Here is a 19,841-nt window from a genome sequence, read left to right on the forward strand (position 1 = left end):
AGATGCGTCATAAAACTGCAGTGGCGCTGTGATTCAGGACCATGCTGAGAGTCATCTCTACACTAAATCTAACAACAGTAGTGCTGCATGTATCACGTAGGTTTTCTCAAGCTGATTGTTAATGCAAATGAAAACGGATATAGAATTGCAGCACTGGAGTTGTATGCCTCCGCCAACCATTGCACTTTCTGTGTTTATATTTCTACATACTTTTCATATAAAGGTCACTGTGACCGTAACGTTTCACCACTAGGCAACAAAATGAGTTTATCTTTGAGTTCAAGTGAAAGTTTGTACCAAATGTGAAGACATTTCCTCAAGCTGATCTTAGAGAAAAATGACAACATACTTTGTGAGGTCAGCGTGACCTTTGACCCTCAAAATCTGATCACTTTATCTTTGAGTACAAGTAAATATTTTTACCAAATTTAAAGAAATTCTGTCAATGACCTTGTGTTGGTCATTCACCAACACATCCTGGAATAATGAAGCAAAGTAAATTATAAATTCAAGAATAATCCAATGTACTAGGGGTGGGAATTGGCAAAAATGTGACGATTCAATAGTATTGTGATATTTGGGCTACGATTAAATAGTATTGCGATTCTGCGATATATTGCGATACTGCAAGTATTGCGATTCGATTCTGCGATATGTTGCGATACTGCAAGTATTGCGATTCGATTCTGCAATATATTGCGATTCATGTCCCCCAAATTATTCAAAGGCATTACAAAAAATTTGGAAAATAAGACTGCTCACCTCACTTCAAATGTCACATTTAATTATGTGAACAACATTGTCTTCTACACATTAACTGAAGTGCAAAAACTAAGAAAGGGTAATGCAAAAACTTTGTCCTTGAACATTCAGGACACAGGACCTTTGTAATTATTTTCTGAATAGGAGACCTCTCACATGAACGCTGAGCTCCCAGCACATAACTTACAATTATTTAAATACAGTAACATAAAGCAGACATAATAGAGTAACATAAACCTGAGAATAATCATATGAATAAGAGTAACCTAGAGCTTCAATCAAATTGAGAAAAATAAACAAATGTGTACTACTAGAGTCCAGTCCAGTTGGATGAATGTTAAATTAGTTAGATGTTAAAGTGCTCCTCTGGGCTGTTAATATATCTCCTGCAGTGGAGAACATCCTTTCCGCATACACACTAGGTATCTTTTAAACTCTGAAACTCTCCTCGTCATGCTTTGCCAGCCAGGGGCTGTTACATATATAATTGTAAAAAAAAAAAAAAAAAAAATTTAAATTAAAAAAAAAAAAAAAATTGCAATACTTTGTGCTACAGTATAGATAGTATTGCGATACTGAAGAGAATAGATTTTTTCCCCCACCACTACAATGTACGTAGAGTTCCAGCGTTATGAGGGGGGGGGGCTGTTTTAGACAGGGTGAAAAGGGTGCTGTTTTAAATGATCCTTGTGGTATTTTGACAAAAATATGATTTAGACATTTCTATCATGAACCGTATCAACTGTGATAAAATGGGCATAATATGTCTCCTTTAAATATCGTGCACTGCAATGACAGGACAAGCCAAACACAGCATTTTAGCCACAACTGTAGGACTGTTTTCTGGCATCCACGTAGAGGATTACACATTCCTGAGTTTTAAAAGGATGAAGAATTACAGTGCTAGTCAAACTGGGCTGCCAGGACAGTTGTGAAAGAGATGACAGCACAAGCAAAAGAAGAAAGTGTCAGTCTTTTCATTCCTGCTCCGTCTTAAACAGTCATGTTATAAACTTACTTCTCTAGGCATCAGTGTGTGGGTCGTGATCTCTGATTCCTACCTGCTTGAGATGAATGATTCCCTCTCTGCCGTCAGCATCAGTGGTGATGGTGAAGATGGAGGCTGCGTCTGCGTTAGTGATGCTGTAGGTCATCTCCGCATTCTGCCCCTCGTCCTCATCGTTGGCTCTGATCCGGCCCACTGTCTTCCCTAATGGAGCCAGCTCTGGCACATACATCTGGTAGCTCTCTGCAACAGCATCACAACAGTCAAATATTTGAATTTGAGGATTATCTTCATTATTTATGATGATGATGATTATCTGCTTAAAGTGGCTGGATCTCAAAAACACCAAACGTATCCACTCCTCAGGCAACCTGATGGTGGCATTAAAATGGTGATGTTTATGTTTTAGCTGATAATTTCAGAAGTTTGAAGCCTACATTTTTGTGGTGTTAAAGTCAATGTCTCATGCATGATAAGAAATATCATATGGTTTAAGATAGCCAAGCACAATCTGGTGCAAATGAACAGAGGATAGATATAAGCTTTGCTCTGCAGTATTGTTCCATTGAGCCAGTGGGAGTCTGATCAATATGGACAGGGTTAATGGCAAACTATCACAAAAACCAAACATTTAGTAACACAGCAAAGTTTTACACAAGTCAATTGGTAACTCCTCCATTTTCACTTCTTAGGAAGCTCAGTGTTTCCATCCTGTTGCTATTTTACCATAAACAATTTAATAACATTTACACTTTTCCTATGCAGGTCACAGTTTCCCCCTGCTATTTGCTCTGATTTTGAGCACGGCAATGAAAGATCAATAATGTCGCTGGACTTCACGAACACACAAAATGGAGGGGTAGGGCTAAGGTGTGAAATGGGATCAGGCCTTAAGGCCGGCGCATGCTTCTGCAACGGCGTCTGCGGCTTTTCACGCAGCTGTGACGCAGGACTCGTTGTCATTCATGGTTTTCCAAGCGTTGCGCGTGTTGCCATGCAATTCCCCGCCAGAACACAGGCGGAGTAATGCTTTTTGTCGGAGTCAGCTATTCTTCGTGTGTGGCACGAAGAAGAGCCGTTTATTTACATCGCCACTGCGGCTCTGAGGAGTGGTCATAGGATCATTCGGATCTCTTCTGCCAAGTGCTCTGCTATTTGGTCCATATTCGTTCTTCAAAATCTTCCGTGGTTTCCGCCGGTTCCGGGCATGAAACCGGAAATGCGACTCCGGAAAGGATGTAGTTAGCAGACCAATCACAGCCTTGCCGGCTACGTGAGGCTTACGGAGCTTTACCTTCTAGTAAGAAATATTGGGCGACACACGTAAGCACGTAAGAAGGGATACGTAAGTACTTAAGGGGCCCGGAAGGGCTCTTACGCTTCCGGGCCTGTGAAAACGCAGAAGCATGCGCCGGCCTTTAGTGTGTGTGTGTGTGTGTGTTCTTGTGTGTGTTTGTAATATTGCTCATGTTGTGGGGACCTAAATCTGTTTTAGGTCAAATCAAAGTAGCTTGTCTTCCTTAGGTCTCAATAGCAACGTAAATAAGCATATCTAATGGTGAGGTTAAGGTAACAGTAGGTTACCATATTTTTGGTTTGAAAGTGCTCTAATTTAATTTGGACTATGCTGATAAAAGCTGCCTTATAGGAAGTGATACACTCTCAGCCACTATTTTTTTATGATACATTCAAATCAACAGCATAACATTTATAGTTTTTTTAAATACTGTTTAGTATTAGTAACATTATAGTATTTTGCAACAGCTGAACATGGCGAGTGGGGCAAAGTAGCCTCAGGCAAATCTATGGGTGAAAATGGGTGAATCTAACTTAAAGTGTAAAATGCTTTAAGTGGTGTATAAGACTGGAAAAGTACAATAGAAAAACAATCGAATTGAGGCAGCAAAAAACTTGTCAGTAAGTCTGGCTAAACAACATCATTTGGTCATCAAGCGTGGAAAATGATATCAAATCACAAACCACAAGGTCTCAGGAGACACGTGTAGGACACATCCTAATGCCAGGTGTGAACAATGAATGAAAGTAACAGAATGGTGCTCCTCTCTAGCCAAAAGAACATTTTTAATCCGTGTTAAATAAATAGCACCTAATGTGGAAAATCAGAACATCAGTTTGCATTTATCTTTAACATTATAGTATTTGTAACCTACGGCTGCTCTATACTGCATGGAAAGTTTCTTCTTCATTAAATCCTTGCAACCATCTGCAGGCAGCAGGGGAGATACCGTGTGTTGATAATTCTACACACACAGTACAGTGAGATGAGGCACTGACGTCCACTGTGTTTAACATGCAAACAGCACTAAACCACTACCACAGAATAACCACACATGCCTATGCACATCACACTCTTGGGCCGCTGCTGTGTATTCAGGAAACAAGATTGCAGGTGCGCTCAAAGACCCCCACTCAGGCTGTGCTCCTAACTCCTATTGCCTTGAAAGGAAAACAGGGCCCAAGGTTATCAGTGTAGCTTATCCTAAAAATGTGGCTAGCTGTGGAGAGGTTTTCATACTTCGGCCTGTCATGTTTAGTTATAGATCTATGAATATTCTGTGGATTTGACATGCGTCCACATGTGCATTAGAAGCTGTCTGTGTTTTCCAACTTTACAATGGAAGCACAGTCGATTTTTGTGGAACTACATCTGTGGGATGCTTTCAGGTATTGGTCGCTTTTTTGTAGAAACATCTCTCATTTTGCAGGTTGACGAAAAACATGCTTAAAGGGATACTTCACCTTAAAATGTAAATTGAGTTTGTTTGGCTGTCCGGTGTGTCCTTGAGATCGTGAACGCGGCTCAGAGGAGGATATCAGAGCACATTTCTGCTAAACACGCGGTTTAAATGATTATGTTTCAAGCCAAATATGAATGTTGGTGCTTACGGACACTTGGATGACACCACAGGAGCAGTATGGAAGCATGTTATGTTTATATTCGGTTGTTTTTTTACGTCTGAAGAAGAGGTCCAATTAACTTCAATTGCATTGGATTTGGCTGCAACGCTGTTTACCCCCTGAGACTTTGCGGAATCAAACACTTCACCCACTCCTCCATCAGCATAGTGGTGAGTACTGTATAATGAATTTTTATTTTGCTGTGAACTATTCCTTTCAGGTTTGTTTCCCCAGTTTTAGCAGTGGACACTGTGATGAACAACCATCAATAGCTCCACACCTTTTTCAAATGATTCTTCTTTCTGCGGAATTTCCTGTGCATGCAGTAAAATGCTGCTGAAGCTTCTCTTCATTTATGAAAAAGGCTACAATTTCCCAAGGTTAATGGAGAGTTACTCTCTCAATGTATTTATATCAAGATAAAATATTTAATAATGCATCTACTTCTCTGAGCTACTGAACAACAGCAACAAAACATATGGTGCATAAACACAGGAGAAAGTTTAAGCGGCCCTTGTTGCTGTCAAAGATAAACTGTATCGTGAAGGAGCAAGGTTGGAAACTTACTCTGTGGAAACTTTGGGGGGTTGTCGTTGACATCAGTGAGGGTGATGTTGACCATAGTGGATCCAGACAGTCCTCCAACAGAGCCCGCCATGTCTTTGGCCTGGATCACCAGAGCGTAGTGATCCCTTGTCTCTCGGTCAATGTTGGACATTGCTGTTCGGATGACACCTGTTATAAAGATGAGAGGGCAAAGTATGTTTACACAATGTTTAATTTGGTAATACGTTATAAAATTACATCATTATAACTGTTTATCAATGCTGATTAAAGCGAATTTCTTCTGTAATCTTCTGAAACGCATTCATAAAACTTAGAAATATTACATAAGAAATTACATTGAAAAGTGTTCAGTCATCTCTCGAGCAGCATTCACGATTGGATCACAGAGGACATTTAGGCTTAAAACATGGTGTAAATTACACGGTTCGAGTCGGACTTGAATGTTGGAGCATGCAGACACTTGGATGACACCACAGGAGCAGTATGGAGGCATTTTATGTTTTTTTCTGTATTTGTTTTTTGCGTTTGAAGAATCGGTTACCATTTTCTTCATATGAATTGGACTTGGCTGCAACGCTGTTTACCCCTGAAACTCCTAAAAAGTTTTGTTATTTTTTTTCCAGTATATTTTTAATAACTGAAAACCTACATATTGAGGGACATGATATCCATGAGAGTGTCTGTGATCTAATAAAAAATGTGGATATGGATTTAAATGGGATTTTTTAAGGGGACTGCTGCACTCATAATACCAACAGTCTCACCTTTGCGTTTTAGCATTATGTCTTTTCATTTCTTGCATTATGTTACAAACTGCTGATTTTCAAATGTTAGCTTCTGTGGATAATAGATGCAGGCAGTCACTAAGTTTGGCATTTATGTTGCAGGTGCAATATGGTGCCTCTCTAGCGGCAGCCCGTTACGGCAGCTCTCGCTAACTTATAGCTTATTTTTCTTTCTAACGTCTAATTTGGCTCTTTTTTCATTTTATTTTTTTCAGCGCCCATTGTCTTTGGAGTAGTTTACTGGGGCAGCAGCATTTCCACTGCTGACGAGAAGAGACTGGACAGACTGATTAAGAGGGCCAGCTCCATCCACCCTTGACCCAGTGGAGGTGGTTTAACAGAGGAGGATGATAGTGAAGCTGTCTTTTCTGATGGACAACCAGTCCCACCCCCTGCAGGACACCATCACAGCACTGGGCAGCTCCTTCATCCACGGACTGATCCTCCCTAAGTGTCTGAGGGAGAAGTATCGCAGGTCGTTCCCTCCTGCAGCAGTAAGACTGTAAAACCAGCTCTGCTCCCAGTAGACCACACGCACCTTTAATGGTCTTCTGCACTTAACTCAAGTTTCACTTGTTAACTGTCCAATATTCATATCTGTGCGTGAAATTCAATGGCTAATGTGCAATCTATTTCACTATACATATGTTCACACTGTTAATATTCTGTTACCCTGTATATGAGCTTTATATTCAATCTATATATTATACATCCCCTTACATTTTAAGTATCGGCATCCTACTTATTATTACTTTTACTATTACTGATGTCTATTTTGAATTGTACCATTGTCAATTTCCTGGGCTCATTCTAAATTCATCACACAGATACATTTTACTTGTTAATAATACATTTCACTTTTCATGTTTTACATTGCCTCATGAAATATAGATGGCATTATCAATATTAAAGGCAATTTAATTAAAACAACCTTATTTAATTTGATCTAATCACCCATTGTATTATTCAATTGTTTGAGGAAATGTTTTTTAAATCTTGAGAACTTGAAAACTAAAAATAGATTTGACACAGCTTGTATTCCTGTTTGCTTATTGCTTCCTAATAAAACAATCAATTTTAGATGTATTCATTTTAAATAATTTCGCAGTCAAGACGTGCAGCCAAGAAACAATGTGTTTCCTCCTGTAGCAGGCCAGTTTGAGTAAATGGGTCTTTAGCTTCTTGAAGGCCTCTACAGCAGAGACTGCAGACAGTATGTCTGATAAGCATTCCACAGTGAACTGATAAAAACGTCCTTCAATCAGGATTCTGTATCAAAAACTACAGTTTAATACAAGGCTAAATTTTAATAAAAAGTTTTACGTCTAGAATCAAGGGTGGGAGAAGATCACCTGCCTAAGTAAAAGTGCAAACATTGTAAAAATATTCAACCATGAGTTAAGGCCTGCAGTAACATTATACTCAAATACTTAAGCTTCGTTGAAAAAATAGTGACTGTGAGGCAAATCTTTACCTGTGACGAATTAGTTATCTCGGTATTTTGCGATTTAAGGGCTCCATTACAGAATTATAGTTTGATGTGTCTCCATACATGTTGTACAAGCACAAGCTGTGCTTCAACAGAAAACAATACCATTTGTATTTGTATTGTATGTTCAATTATTTTGCACAGTGGGGTACTTATATACATTATATACTACTGGGCCGTTTTGTGGTGGTAAAATGCCAGGTGTTATAAAACTATTTACTTTTTCTGACCTTCAAATTAGTTTTACCTGTCTGTGTGTTATTTTGGTGTCTCTGTATTCAGAACACACCTGGGCTGGTGGGGAACAAACAGCTGTTGCCAGTTGTTGCTATTATGGTAGAAGTGCTGAAAACAAATGTCTCAGAATCATGTCTGGAATCCAGAGTCAATCTGCAACTAATTTGATGATTTTGCCCTCGCGAACAAACATAATACTTCAAGCATATGCAGAGCAACACTAGAATGATGCAGAAAATGTTAATAAACTAATTTAATTAGACAATCCCCGCTCAGCGGATGCAGCAGCTGCATTTAAAATCTGCATACAGTTAATGAGGTCTCACAGGAACATCTGTAAATTAGTCTGCAATGATCTATAAAGGGAGCTAAGTGATTATTGCTATATCTGTTATCCACAGCTGCTTTATGCTCTGTGAAATGCTTTTTCAGTTCATGCTGCACGATCAACAACCAAGTCTGCCTTCATTAGAAGGGATCTATTATTGCTTTTCCCTAAATTCTGTCATGTACATGTTATATATTACAGTGTTTACTGCTAATTTAATTCGATCGATGCTGGTAATGAGGGTGCAAGTCCACTCGCACGTGCAACAGATTCCGAGTGACAGGTACACATACCAATTAGTGGAAGATAAGTTAAGAGAAACAACTGTATTGCATGCCACAACTGCAGAGGTCGGATTTTTTGCGTGGATGGTGAAAACATAATGGATCATAGTGCAAGCATGCAGTAGCTCAACAGCACCACAGAGAGCATGGCTGCAAATAGTGCTTTACACAACAAGTTAGAGATCCCTTATGTTATTATGATAAGTTGAAAATGTCTTTGTTCATTGTGAAATTGTAGCAGTAAAAATTTGAGCCATAACGGCCTAGATAATTAATGGGAAACACTGTATTTAAAGTTTTTAAATAATGTGGTAAAGTAATCCCAGTAGGACAAAAACTCGTGCGCACACTTCTCGGAAGGCAAAGTTTGTTCTACATCAGCTCGTCATGGATTTCTCTATAAGGTAATCTTCTCCAGGCACAGCTCCTCCTCAGCTTCAATTACTAGTAGTTACTTTGTTTTACAGTTTTACTGAGGAAGAAGCGGTGCTCTTGAGTGCTCAGTGTAATGCCCCTCGGCAAGCCTCCAGATGTTTGGCCAATTAGATCATAGTAGGCTTTTAAAGAGTCCTCTAAAGGGAGCAGTAGCTAATATTGCCTGTTACAGAGCCTCAACTGAGCACATGCATAACAGGTTGTCTAAGATAAATAAAGGACCTATTTTGAACAGTGAACTACGCAAAGCTGGATTTATATCACATATATACATATCAGTAGCTGGCTAAATTGTGTTACTCTCCCTGTTTATGCTATTTATGCAAAAAGTTGAGAAAACTTGTATGATTTGCTGGAGAAGTCATGGTCATTTTTGTTTTAGCTTCTGTGGTCAAGTTTCAATGTGACAAGGTTTCAGACATCCCAAATCCCCCTGGCATTGGAATGTGATTTGGGTGCTTGGATTAAAATTGGATAGTGCTTGACCACTTAAATGTGCAGGTGTTAATATACCCAAGATGCACTGAAGATAGATTGTGATCCGTTTGGCCAAACTACCAGAGGTGGACAAGTGATCAATATGGGCAGTAATACATAATAGCATGTGACAATGTTTCGACACAGCTTGGCAGCCATTAGCCAGTAAACACAGGAGGACGGAGTGAAGACGAGACCTCATGAAAGGCAGACAAACGCAAACCCCCCCCCCAATTCTTTTATTTTTTGGGGGACCTGTGCAGACGAGAGGAGCTGGTGCCTTGAGCTGGACAGAGCGATAAAATCTCACTATGGTCACATATTAACACCAGGTGTATATATAACCAGGCTAGCATCATGTGTAGAGAGGGAGCATCTGTACATGGAGTCAGAGTACAGAGACAGGCAGAGAGTGTTTATTAATCACCACCCCCTCTGACCTAGTATATTCTCCTTCACTCAGCCCTTTCGCGCTTTGTGCTGCTGCACATACATGAACCAAAATAGCATGTGTGTGCTTGGACACAACCCACACAGTCTGTGCTCCCACTCGTACGTATCCCTTAAGGATCATGTCATAACAACTATATGTGTCTTTGTTCTCATTTTCTAAATCTGATACTGTTTATCATTCTAAAAACGTTCTCATCTCATGCATATTCATGGTATCATTGTAAAGAGAATACTCTTGAGTTTTCCTTCTGCTCATTATTCCTAGACCTATTGCAGTTACGACACATATTTACACATATCAGTGGACTTTTGTTCTTAAAAATTTGCCTCCAGTTGTCCATGCATGTTTTTTTTTTACCCACAGACTACATTTTACTATGGTGGAACAATGCAGCTGCTAGATAGCAGCTAAGATGTTGATTGCTTTCTGATGCAACAGAAAAAAAAATACTTAGGAGGACCTTCAAAGCTTTCAAACAAGGTATTACAAAAATGTATTCACATATGATACTAGGATGGTATTCAGAGTTCATAAGAAACAACCAGGCAGGGGAGACATTACCCCTCCTGAATATAAATTAATCTCTAAGCATGTGCATCCTCTGAATATGATAATACAGCCCTCCAATGTGTTATTTACTTTGAGTGTTCATTTTTGAAAATAACTTTGAGACTAATTTTGGGTTTAACTTTCCGTGTACTGTTTTATATTTAAGTTCATTATTTATGTGCGGAAACTATTCAATAAAATGTCAAAGTCTCACTCTCTTATTTTACACACATTAAAACGAATGGACTACCAACTGTATTTATAGTTACCGCATATAAATAATGAACTTAAAAATAAAAATAAAAGGAAGGGTGGGAGTAAAGACAATATGGTCATAACAGTGTAAACACATGGTAATATACATGAAAGCAAAAGGTATCAATGACATCAAATTATAATGTAGGGTAAGTTAGGATGAATAAGAACAAAATACTTTATTTCCCTCAAATAACAGCTCGGCACACATTCTACATAAACATGTGTTCTCTCTTATGTTTTACTTTCAGATGAGTTACGTCGACTGACTGTTGCTGTGTTACTGTTCCTCTTCAGGTGTACTTCACAACAAAAGAGCAACTGAGTCACAGTGGCATGAGCCAGTGGAGGATCTCATTGTTTGAGTGTGTTCTTAAAATCCACTTGCAGTCCACTTGGCTTCTGAGGTCAATAACTGGAAATGCAGTAAGTCACACATGCACTATATTCAAATGGAATATTTTGTGTGCGCGGTACAGTTTATTCTCGAGCTGTGTGATTTTAAGAGATGGAGTCTTGAGCATGCGAAACAAAGGTAACGGCAAAAGTAGCAGCCTGAAGGAGTGAAATCGAGTAAAAATGACCTAATTCTGAAAAATATCCACACTTAGAAGGTCTGAACTGGTTCTAACAAGGACAGAATCACACACACACACACACACACACACACACACACACACACACACACACACACACACACACATACAGACACATAATTTCTACCCTTACCCTACACACACTTCTCCCACATGAGATGAAGGCAGTGTTGAGCCTGGAGGCTCTGCTCCACTGCATTACTCGCTTCACAGGCTTACAAAGCAGAGAGCCATCTGGCCTTATCAGCCCCTTTAGACTGAGCACAGAGATACAGTGCAGCCTGGTCAGGACAGGCAGCACACATTATGCACCTGTACTACACAGAGGGACCGGGGGAGGGACATATCCGGAGCGACAGACATGGACTGAGTAAGTGAGTGCATGAGTGAGTGAGTGAGTGAGTGAGCAAGACAGAGGACAACAGGAACTAGAGAGCGTCTGAAAATGAGAGTAGGGGACTGGTGAGAGAGAGAGAGAGAGAGAGAGAGAGAGAGAGAGAGAGAGAGAGAGAGAGAGAGAGAGAGAGAGACAAAGAAAAGTAGCCATGGACTGGAGGAATCTTGTCTTAGCAGAGGTGGAAGCATAGATCAACTCTGATAAATCAGACAGGGAGAAAAATCAGCACTGAGACTGGTGGAATTAGTTTTCACTAGGTTTTATTTTTATGTGTTTATATTTTTTGTGCCAATGTTGAATTTGATTAGAAGGGACATATTTTCCCAGACGGCTGTATAATCCATGCTTCAGTTCTTTTGACAGAATGACATAAAACTGGCCTCCACCAGCAGAAAACCCAAAAAGACCCTGAGCCGTGCACATCCTGCCACCCGCTCCGCTCTGAAATGAGAGCAGCCCAAATAATACAAGGATTGTATGCAGGGAATTGCATTTGATTGCAAATTCTACTCAGTCAAGAGCACTTGACATTATGAATGGAGCTTTCTAATGCTTGCCCCAGACCCATTTTTTACTGTAATCCGTCGCACACAGACAGAGAGTGAGGAAGAGCGGAGGAACAGATAAGGGGAGGATATTTTTCACTTCTTTAGAAACAGACACATATCAGAAAGCAGGGGGGAGGGAAGCTATGAATAGGAATAGTAGGACGTGTCTGCTTTCATGTTCTTAGGGGATTGTCTGCACAGGTATTTAACATCTTAAATGTGTTAGTTATTAAAGTTATTAATCTTTCAACATTTCTGGAATGATTAAATTAAATTCTTTGGCAACTAGGCTGCCACTACTGACACAGGATATTAGAACTAGAAAAATGGAAATACAAGTATATTGTAGAAAGTGGGCAAAGGTAGAGTGTGGCAATCCATTGAGTGCATGTGATCCAATTAACATTACAGCAGAGAAAGGAATTCAGCCTATTAACCACTATAGTTGCGAAGAAACACCTGATGTTAATGTGTTCAAATCAAGAAAGAGACATTTCACTGATTGTTGTCGCTCTCAAGAAGCAAACAATGTTTTTGTTTTATAATACAAGTGTCTCTGTGACATGGACAATTGTGCTGCAGCAAGTTCATTAGAAGATGGTGAACTGTGACCATGAAGGGATGAACATGGTCACCAACAGTATTCACATACACTGTTACATTGAAACCATGATAAATGATATTAGGGCCCAATGTGTGTCAAGAAATCATCCTCGACACCATCACACCAGCAGCAGCAGCCTGCACTGTTGACAAGAAGCAGGTTGTCTCCATGGATTCATGCTGTTGACTCCAGATTGTGACTCTACCATGTGCAGCCTCAGCAGAAAGAGTTTCCTCATCATTCTGAGAAAAAACCCTGGAGACTGTTGTGAGTGAAAATCCCAGGAGATCAGCAGCTTGTACGTTAAAAAGACTTCTGACGTGACTTTTCCGTCACAGACATCTTAAGTAATATAATGTCGAATTTATTTCACCGCTGTATCAGCTCTTTTACCTCTCGGTCCGCTCCAACTTTCATGTTGTGTCACACCGCAATTGCCTTGAGGTAAAGTTGTAAAGTATTGACCATTATGCCTATTTGTACCTTGATTGGTCTCAGGTCTTTCACCATCTGCTAACTATTAACAATCCTGTCTTTAATAACAAGTCCTTCAAATGAAACAATATATGTAATTTGTCCACAGCCACAGCTGTTTGATGATGCATTTGTCAGCAGGACAGCATCATTTGTCTTTGCCTCCCTCAACTGAGAGAATACACAACAGTTAACAGCATCAGGCCTCCTGTACAAAAACTGCTGAAACAACCAGAGTTGTTGGCAGTGATTCAGGAATCACGCTGATAGAGTCTGACATTAATCAAAACAGTATAGTTCAGGAGCCTCCATCACAAATAGCTAAGATCTGCCTCATAATCATTAATAAATATAAACCTCACACTGGAAACGGATCTCTTAAATCTCAATATAACTTGACCCTAACCCTAACCCTAACCCTTATTTGAGAGGTAGGGGAAAGACTGCGCTGGTCAGATACATAGGAGTGAACAGTCAGATATTCCAGTTTGTATCTCTACATGTTGCACCTGGGCCCACTGAACCATATGCTCTCCATATGGAGAGGACTGCAGTACTGAACTGTGAAGAAAGGAGATTCAGGTTATCCACATGATTACACAGATTCACACTGTTCCATACAGTATAGACCTGATGAGATAACGGTTACTATGCTCGTAACTCACATATACATGTCCAGTCGTAACATCAATGTTTGAGTGACCTGCAGCCAATTTATGGCAGTTTGTACATTTACTTGTCTAAATAAATGCAGTGCATCATTAAGAGAATTATAGTTATTCATAAAACGCTCATGTGCAAACCAAGTTCAAGTCCACTTTAAATAATACTAAGTAATTTTAAATCTGCATGAAAGAAAGTTTTGTTAACAAAAAATGAAACTTCATATAGAGGAAACTTCAGCTTTCCTGCAGCAATGGAAGTAAAAAAAACAATGCAAACAATGACGTACTCACGCTCCAGCTCTACAAAGTACAGTGTTGGATAAAACTAGATTTATTATTATTATTATATAATGTTATATACATTAGTATTATGACAATACTGGATGTATTTCTGTATGTTTCTATCAGAGTGGTTAGAAAAAAAAAAGAAACACAATAAAATCAGACTGGTTGGTCAGGTCCTACGGCAACATAATGACCCGAAACAGAGGCAGACGGAGGCTCCACATGATGAAGAGCACCACAGTCTACAGACTTAAAGGAGAATGAATGGGTTTTGTTCTCAGTTTGTCCTTTTTCTCTAAATGTGTTCTATGTTTTTTTGTTTGTTTTGTGAAGGTCTCCATCGCCCAAAGTCTGTGGTAAAGAGAGCTCCACGGTGGAAACTTTTGACCAATCACAATAAAGTGGGCTGGCTGGCCAATCAGACCAGACTGGCCTTTACCGCTTTATCTGGCCTTAAAAAGACAGGACCCAAAATCAAACTATTTTAGACAGATGTTGAAAAGAGGAGCATCAGCACAGGACAGTATGAGGAAGGTGATGTTTCCTGAACATGAGAATACGTTGAGCTGAAGAGAACCGCAGCACATTGATGTGAACGCCCAAAGTTGTGCTGGGGCTAACCTTGCGAACAAATACCATTATAAAAATAACGTCACAAGTGTGTCAACTGCTGGATGAGTCAACATTTTTGATTGAATTTAGAATCTAAGATTATTTGATGGTTTCACAGATTTCTTTTTTTTTGACACACGGCATCTTGTGTGTGTGTCAGTGTTTTGTGCCCTGCAGGAACCGCACACAGGAAAAACGTGTCCATGTACCACAGGCTAACATTTGCCACATCAACCAGAACACAGATTTATTTAACCCTAACCCTCCACCAACAACAGTATCTGACCCTTTAAAAGGTTAATGTTCCTCTATTTTCACCAGCTGGTCTTTTGCCTTGTGGTGCTCAGCCAAACCTGGAAAAGAGCAGTAAAACTGCAATCAAGCAGCAGAGTCAGAGATAATTGTGTTTGGGCTGATCACTACAAGTATCCAACTCTTTAACATAAACATACCCTGCAGCAGCTGATGTAAGACACTGAACCTTGGTTATTTTTACCAAGGTAAATGAATACTTTGTGAGCAGAGGAAAAACAAATTTAAAGATTTCTTGTACAAACAAAGTGCTGTAGGCAGGTTGCTCATGTCACCATTACCTGGTTTGGTGTGTATCCATAAATATCGTCAATGCTCTCTATTAAAGTATGTTGTTCACAATCTGTGACTTTGATTATTTATTTTCAAAAATAAATAGGTAAATTTTAATAAAAATAAATGTACTTTCTATAAAATCAATCACTTTGACCTGGGATCAGCCTTTGACATCAGCAAAATAGAAATTGAATAACATAATATAATAGATAGTGATTAAAATGGTGATCAAATGTATCCTTCTATAAATGTGTGTGTATCCAAGGCCAGATAGATCAGAGCTCCGTTTTTCTCCAAAAATATGAGGAAATCTATAAATAATACATCACTGAGAGACACTGAGTGACATGTTCCTTTATCACCATCAAGACACACATTAGTTCAATTTGACTCAGTCCCACAGACACCGCTCTGCTGCCCCAAATACTCACCGGAGCACCGAATTTGGATTAATCCTTTGCTGAAAATAGTTCACAACATGTTTTCTATTTCCACTCTATTGAGTTATTATTGTCAGGAACTGCCGTGTCCATTCTTTGGGTGAGGAAATTACAAGTCAATTTATAAAATAAGACTAGTTTCTGATCCTTTTGAGCCAGAAATTTAGACTTATCGCACAGACGAGAAATGTATTAAAGAAAGTCTACAAAAGATCATCCATCAGGAAATGATGCAGCCACAAACCAGTATTACACATGTAATTATTGATATCATATTACTATTACACATATGATCATGTTGTGTAAACAGTCGAGTGCCTCTTAAATTATTTACATGTATTTCCGTCATAATAGGGGAACTCCATGGTCCACACTCCAACAAAGCAGGTATTAGTGATATATTCTCTTTCTCAGACACTGATATGCTTGTCGGTGACCTCTTCCACTCTGTTTCTGAACCATCCAGGCGCCTACACACAAATGGTGCAGTCAGAGTGGTGTCTGCCCGTGGTAGTGTGTGGGAGATGCAGACTCTCTGGCATGGCAAATAAAATTGTATTTAATACTACAACTATGAATGAAAATTCCGGCAGGGATTTTGACTCCTTTCCAGCCACCCTTTTCACGCAAACCACCAGACCTCTAATTTTTTAGGGTAACCCCATTTGTTGATGATGCCAGACTAGCAAAGAAGTAGGCGGCGCAGTAACTCACATCCCTTTGCCATGTTTTCAATGACGTCACTATTGTCAAGTGTGCCTCACTATTACCATTGACAACTCCGTGGTAGCCCCAGTGTGTGACACTCGACAGTGAACTCTCCCTTACTGACAACATTACTGCAACTACCTGCTCCTATCGATACATGCTGCACAACATCAGGAGAATACGTCCCCTTCTCACGTGTAGACTACTGCAACTTCCTCCTGGCAGGTCTGCCTGCTAATGCCATCTGACCTCTGCAGCTCATCCACAATGCAGCAGCTCGACTGGTCTTTAATCAACCTAAGTTTACTCACAATACTCCTCTCCTCTGCTCCCTTCACTGGTTACCAGTGGCTACCCGCATCCACTTCAAGACACTTGTACTTGAGTACTGTGCTGATGAAGGATCAGGTCCAGTCTGCATCCAGGACATGGTCAAACGTTACACCCCAGGACGTTCACTCCGCTCTGCATCTGCCAATCGGCTTGTGGCTCCATCATTGCGACTAACCACTCAACAAAATCACGACTGCTTGCGAGCAACCCATTGACATCAGGACAGCAGAAAGTCAAGACATCTTCTGCCGCAGATTAAAGTCACATCTGATCCAACTACACCTTGGTTAAGAAGATGATGTCTAATAAACCACGGTAAAGAAAAGAGCAAATTGTACTTACTTGATTCTTGCTGTTCTGGGTTAGAACCCTCATGGTTGTATGCTTTATGTAAGTTGCTTTGGATAAAAGCATCAGCTACATGAAACGTAAAAGTGCCATCGGAATCTACTTCTTTGTTGCCACAGCCAAAACAGTGAAGATATATTATAAGTGCTTTGATTTTGAAATTGTACATCAGATTGTCCTGATATTTTCTGGGAGATAATCTGAGGTGGTGAACTGTCATTGTGATGTGAAATTACTGGAAAGAGGTAGACTGTTATTTTGTTGGTTGAATTAAGTTCTTCACTACGAAGTTAGACTAATTATTAACACAGTGGTAATGAGAAATCATAATTTTCTCTGAAATAGTTTCACATGCATTCATAATTGTTTATCATATTTTTTTTCCAATTTATCAACACTTCTATCAGTTCAAATAATTTTGTTGTATTTTAATTAATTTGTTACCTCATTAATTCATCAATGTATTCAAGGACGGAACAAATTTACATTTGCAGGAAGGTCGCATTTATTTTAAAAACATACTTGAAGCTTAATGCTTAGAAATAATGCGACCTGTGAAATGATTGGAGGCCGGTTTAACTGAAGTCAAGTGCGGCTGTACAGTGTCACTTAACTGAGCTGGTCCCTTCCTGGTGAAGATGTCACATATTTTGCAGTATTTCTCTGCATCTGAGGCAAAAGTTTTTCTTTTCTTATTTCTCTCCCTCCTTTCCTTTTCCTCTGACTTGACCTTCTTATAATACTATCAGAGGCGGGTACATTTAGGTAGCGATTTCATATAGCGGAGATGAGATATATATAGCGGAGGGTTGCTATGTTTTTCATAGAGACTTGTCACGAGAGCATCATTACATCGGTTGCAAGATAAGTCGATTTGAAAGATCCAGCAACTCATTCCTGCTTGTTATATTATTGCTGGTCAAGTTACCAGTTCAAGGCCCAAAGGATTTTTAGGCCACTGGGAAATGTCCCGGTGCTCCCTATGTGTTGTCTGCCACTGGTCCCTACTATTTTGTAAAACGAATGATTACAAAAACTGACATAAAACAAGATAAAAAAATCTGAAAATGAGGTAACATTGTTGTTATTTTAATTATTTAACAATGTGTCCAGTAAAGACCAGGATAAAAAGAAAGCAAGAGTGAGACATGGTGCGAGACAAGAAAGAGGAGTTCAGATTGCAAGGATCCCCCTACACACACACACACACACATGCGCCCATTTAGCCCTTTAGTCAGTCTGAATGTTTTGCTTTCATGTTGAGATTCTCTCCACTTGAGGATGTCCAAGGTTAGCCATCCTTTTCTCTCCTGATAATTCACGTGCTCACACAAGCATGAAGGCGCAGAGCAAGCACCTTCTTTCCAAGGCCACTGGAGAGCTGCACAGAAAGGAAATTACTCCATAGCATCAGCATAATGCTGATAAGAGCAAGAAAGAATGGATGTTTGCTGCATCCCATGACAACAATTTTCCTAGTTTGTTTTTTTGTTTTGTTCATACAAACACTGATGATACGCACCTGCTAGCAGCTGCTATCTTTTGGCATCACCTTATTAAATATGCGGAGAGTAAATGAGAATTGACAAAGAAACACGATGAACCCAAGATAATGTAGACAGAGAGGAGGAGGAGGGGTAAGAAAGGGACTGTACGAATAATATTAGAAGGCATGGAAGCAAGGTATTGTGTCTTTTCCTTTTTGAAAATGTATGATGAAATATAAGACTATAATGGAGGATCCTTTGTCGCGTTGGCATCGGATGATGAGGGACCACGACCGAGGCGGCAGCTGATGATGGATTCTAACTGGCGGCGGTGGACAATGACTGTGGATTATAGTGGATCCCATCCTGATGCTGGATCGTGGTCTTGCTGGCTGCTGGCCAGAGACCGTGATTGCAGCGGGACTGCCTGACACATAGTATTGAAAAATGTTTACCCTCATGGATGCTACTAAAAATCCTGATGATGTTTTCTTACACCTGACATCTATTGCACTTCTGTCCGTCCTGAGAGAGGGATCCCTCACATGTGGCTCTCTCTGAGGTTTCTACATATTTTTACCTGTGAAAAGGGTTTTTAGTAGTTTTTCCTTACTCTTGCTGAGGGTTAAGGACAGAGGATGTCACACAATGTTAAAGCCCTATGAGACGAATTGTTATTTGTGAATGTGGGCTATACAAATAAAACTTGATTGATTGATTGATTGATTGAATAAATAAAATAATAAAGTGGCAGGCCATGACTTATAACTAATCTACAGGAAATCAGGAGAAAAATAGGAATAGAGTATCATCATTTTATTTTCATTGCACAGTGTACGCAATTTAGCAGCAGTCCTAAAGGTGCTTAGTATAAATAGAAAAAAAGTGAAAAATATATAAATAAGTAAACAGGTACAAAAGATGCAATTAAAAGAGTGTATATAAGAATTTGTTTCTGTACAAATCTGAAGAGAAACTTGGCTGCCAGTGCTCAGTTTGGGACCACAGACTTTGGTTTTCTGTATACTTGGTGTGATGGCACCTTTTCAAACGTATGAAAAGGTTTTTTTGTTTTCTCCACACCTTTGCACGTGCAGGTGTCCTGTATATATTGCAAACGATATCACTTTGCAGTTTATCCAGCTTTTAAAATTCAGAACTCTCTTCATACAAAGTTTTTATGTTTCCAACAATGAGCTGTGTAGGCCT

At 39.6% G+C, this 19,841-nt stretch overlaps 1 protein-coding gene across 1 annotated transcript in view; it reads right to left on the reverse strand.

Moving 5' to 3' along the window:
• Window positions 1-19,841, reverse strand: part of LOC133018221 (cadherin-18-like) — a 123,648-nt gene that overhangs the window by 41,825 nt on the left and 61,982 nt on the right. Inside the window, exons 4-5 of the mRNA XM_061084541.1 lie at window positions 5,255-5,422; window positions 1,824-2,011 (exon numbers count right to left, since the gene is read on the reverse strand). Coding sequence (XP_060940524.1) covers window positions 1,824-2,011; window positions 5,255-5,422 — 356 coding nt within the window. The remainder of the gene's footprint in view (window positions 1-1,823; window positions 2,012-5,254; window positions 5,423-19,841) is intronic.

The sequence above is a fragment of the Limanda limanda genome, chromosome 13 (genome assembly GCF_963576545.1).
Source record: "Limanda limanda chromosome 13, fLimLim1.1, whole genome shotgun sequence".
NCBI lineage: Eukaryota > Metazoa > Chordata > Actinopteri > Pleuronectiformes > Pleuronectidae > Limanda > Limanda limanda.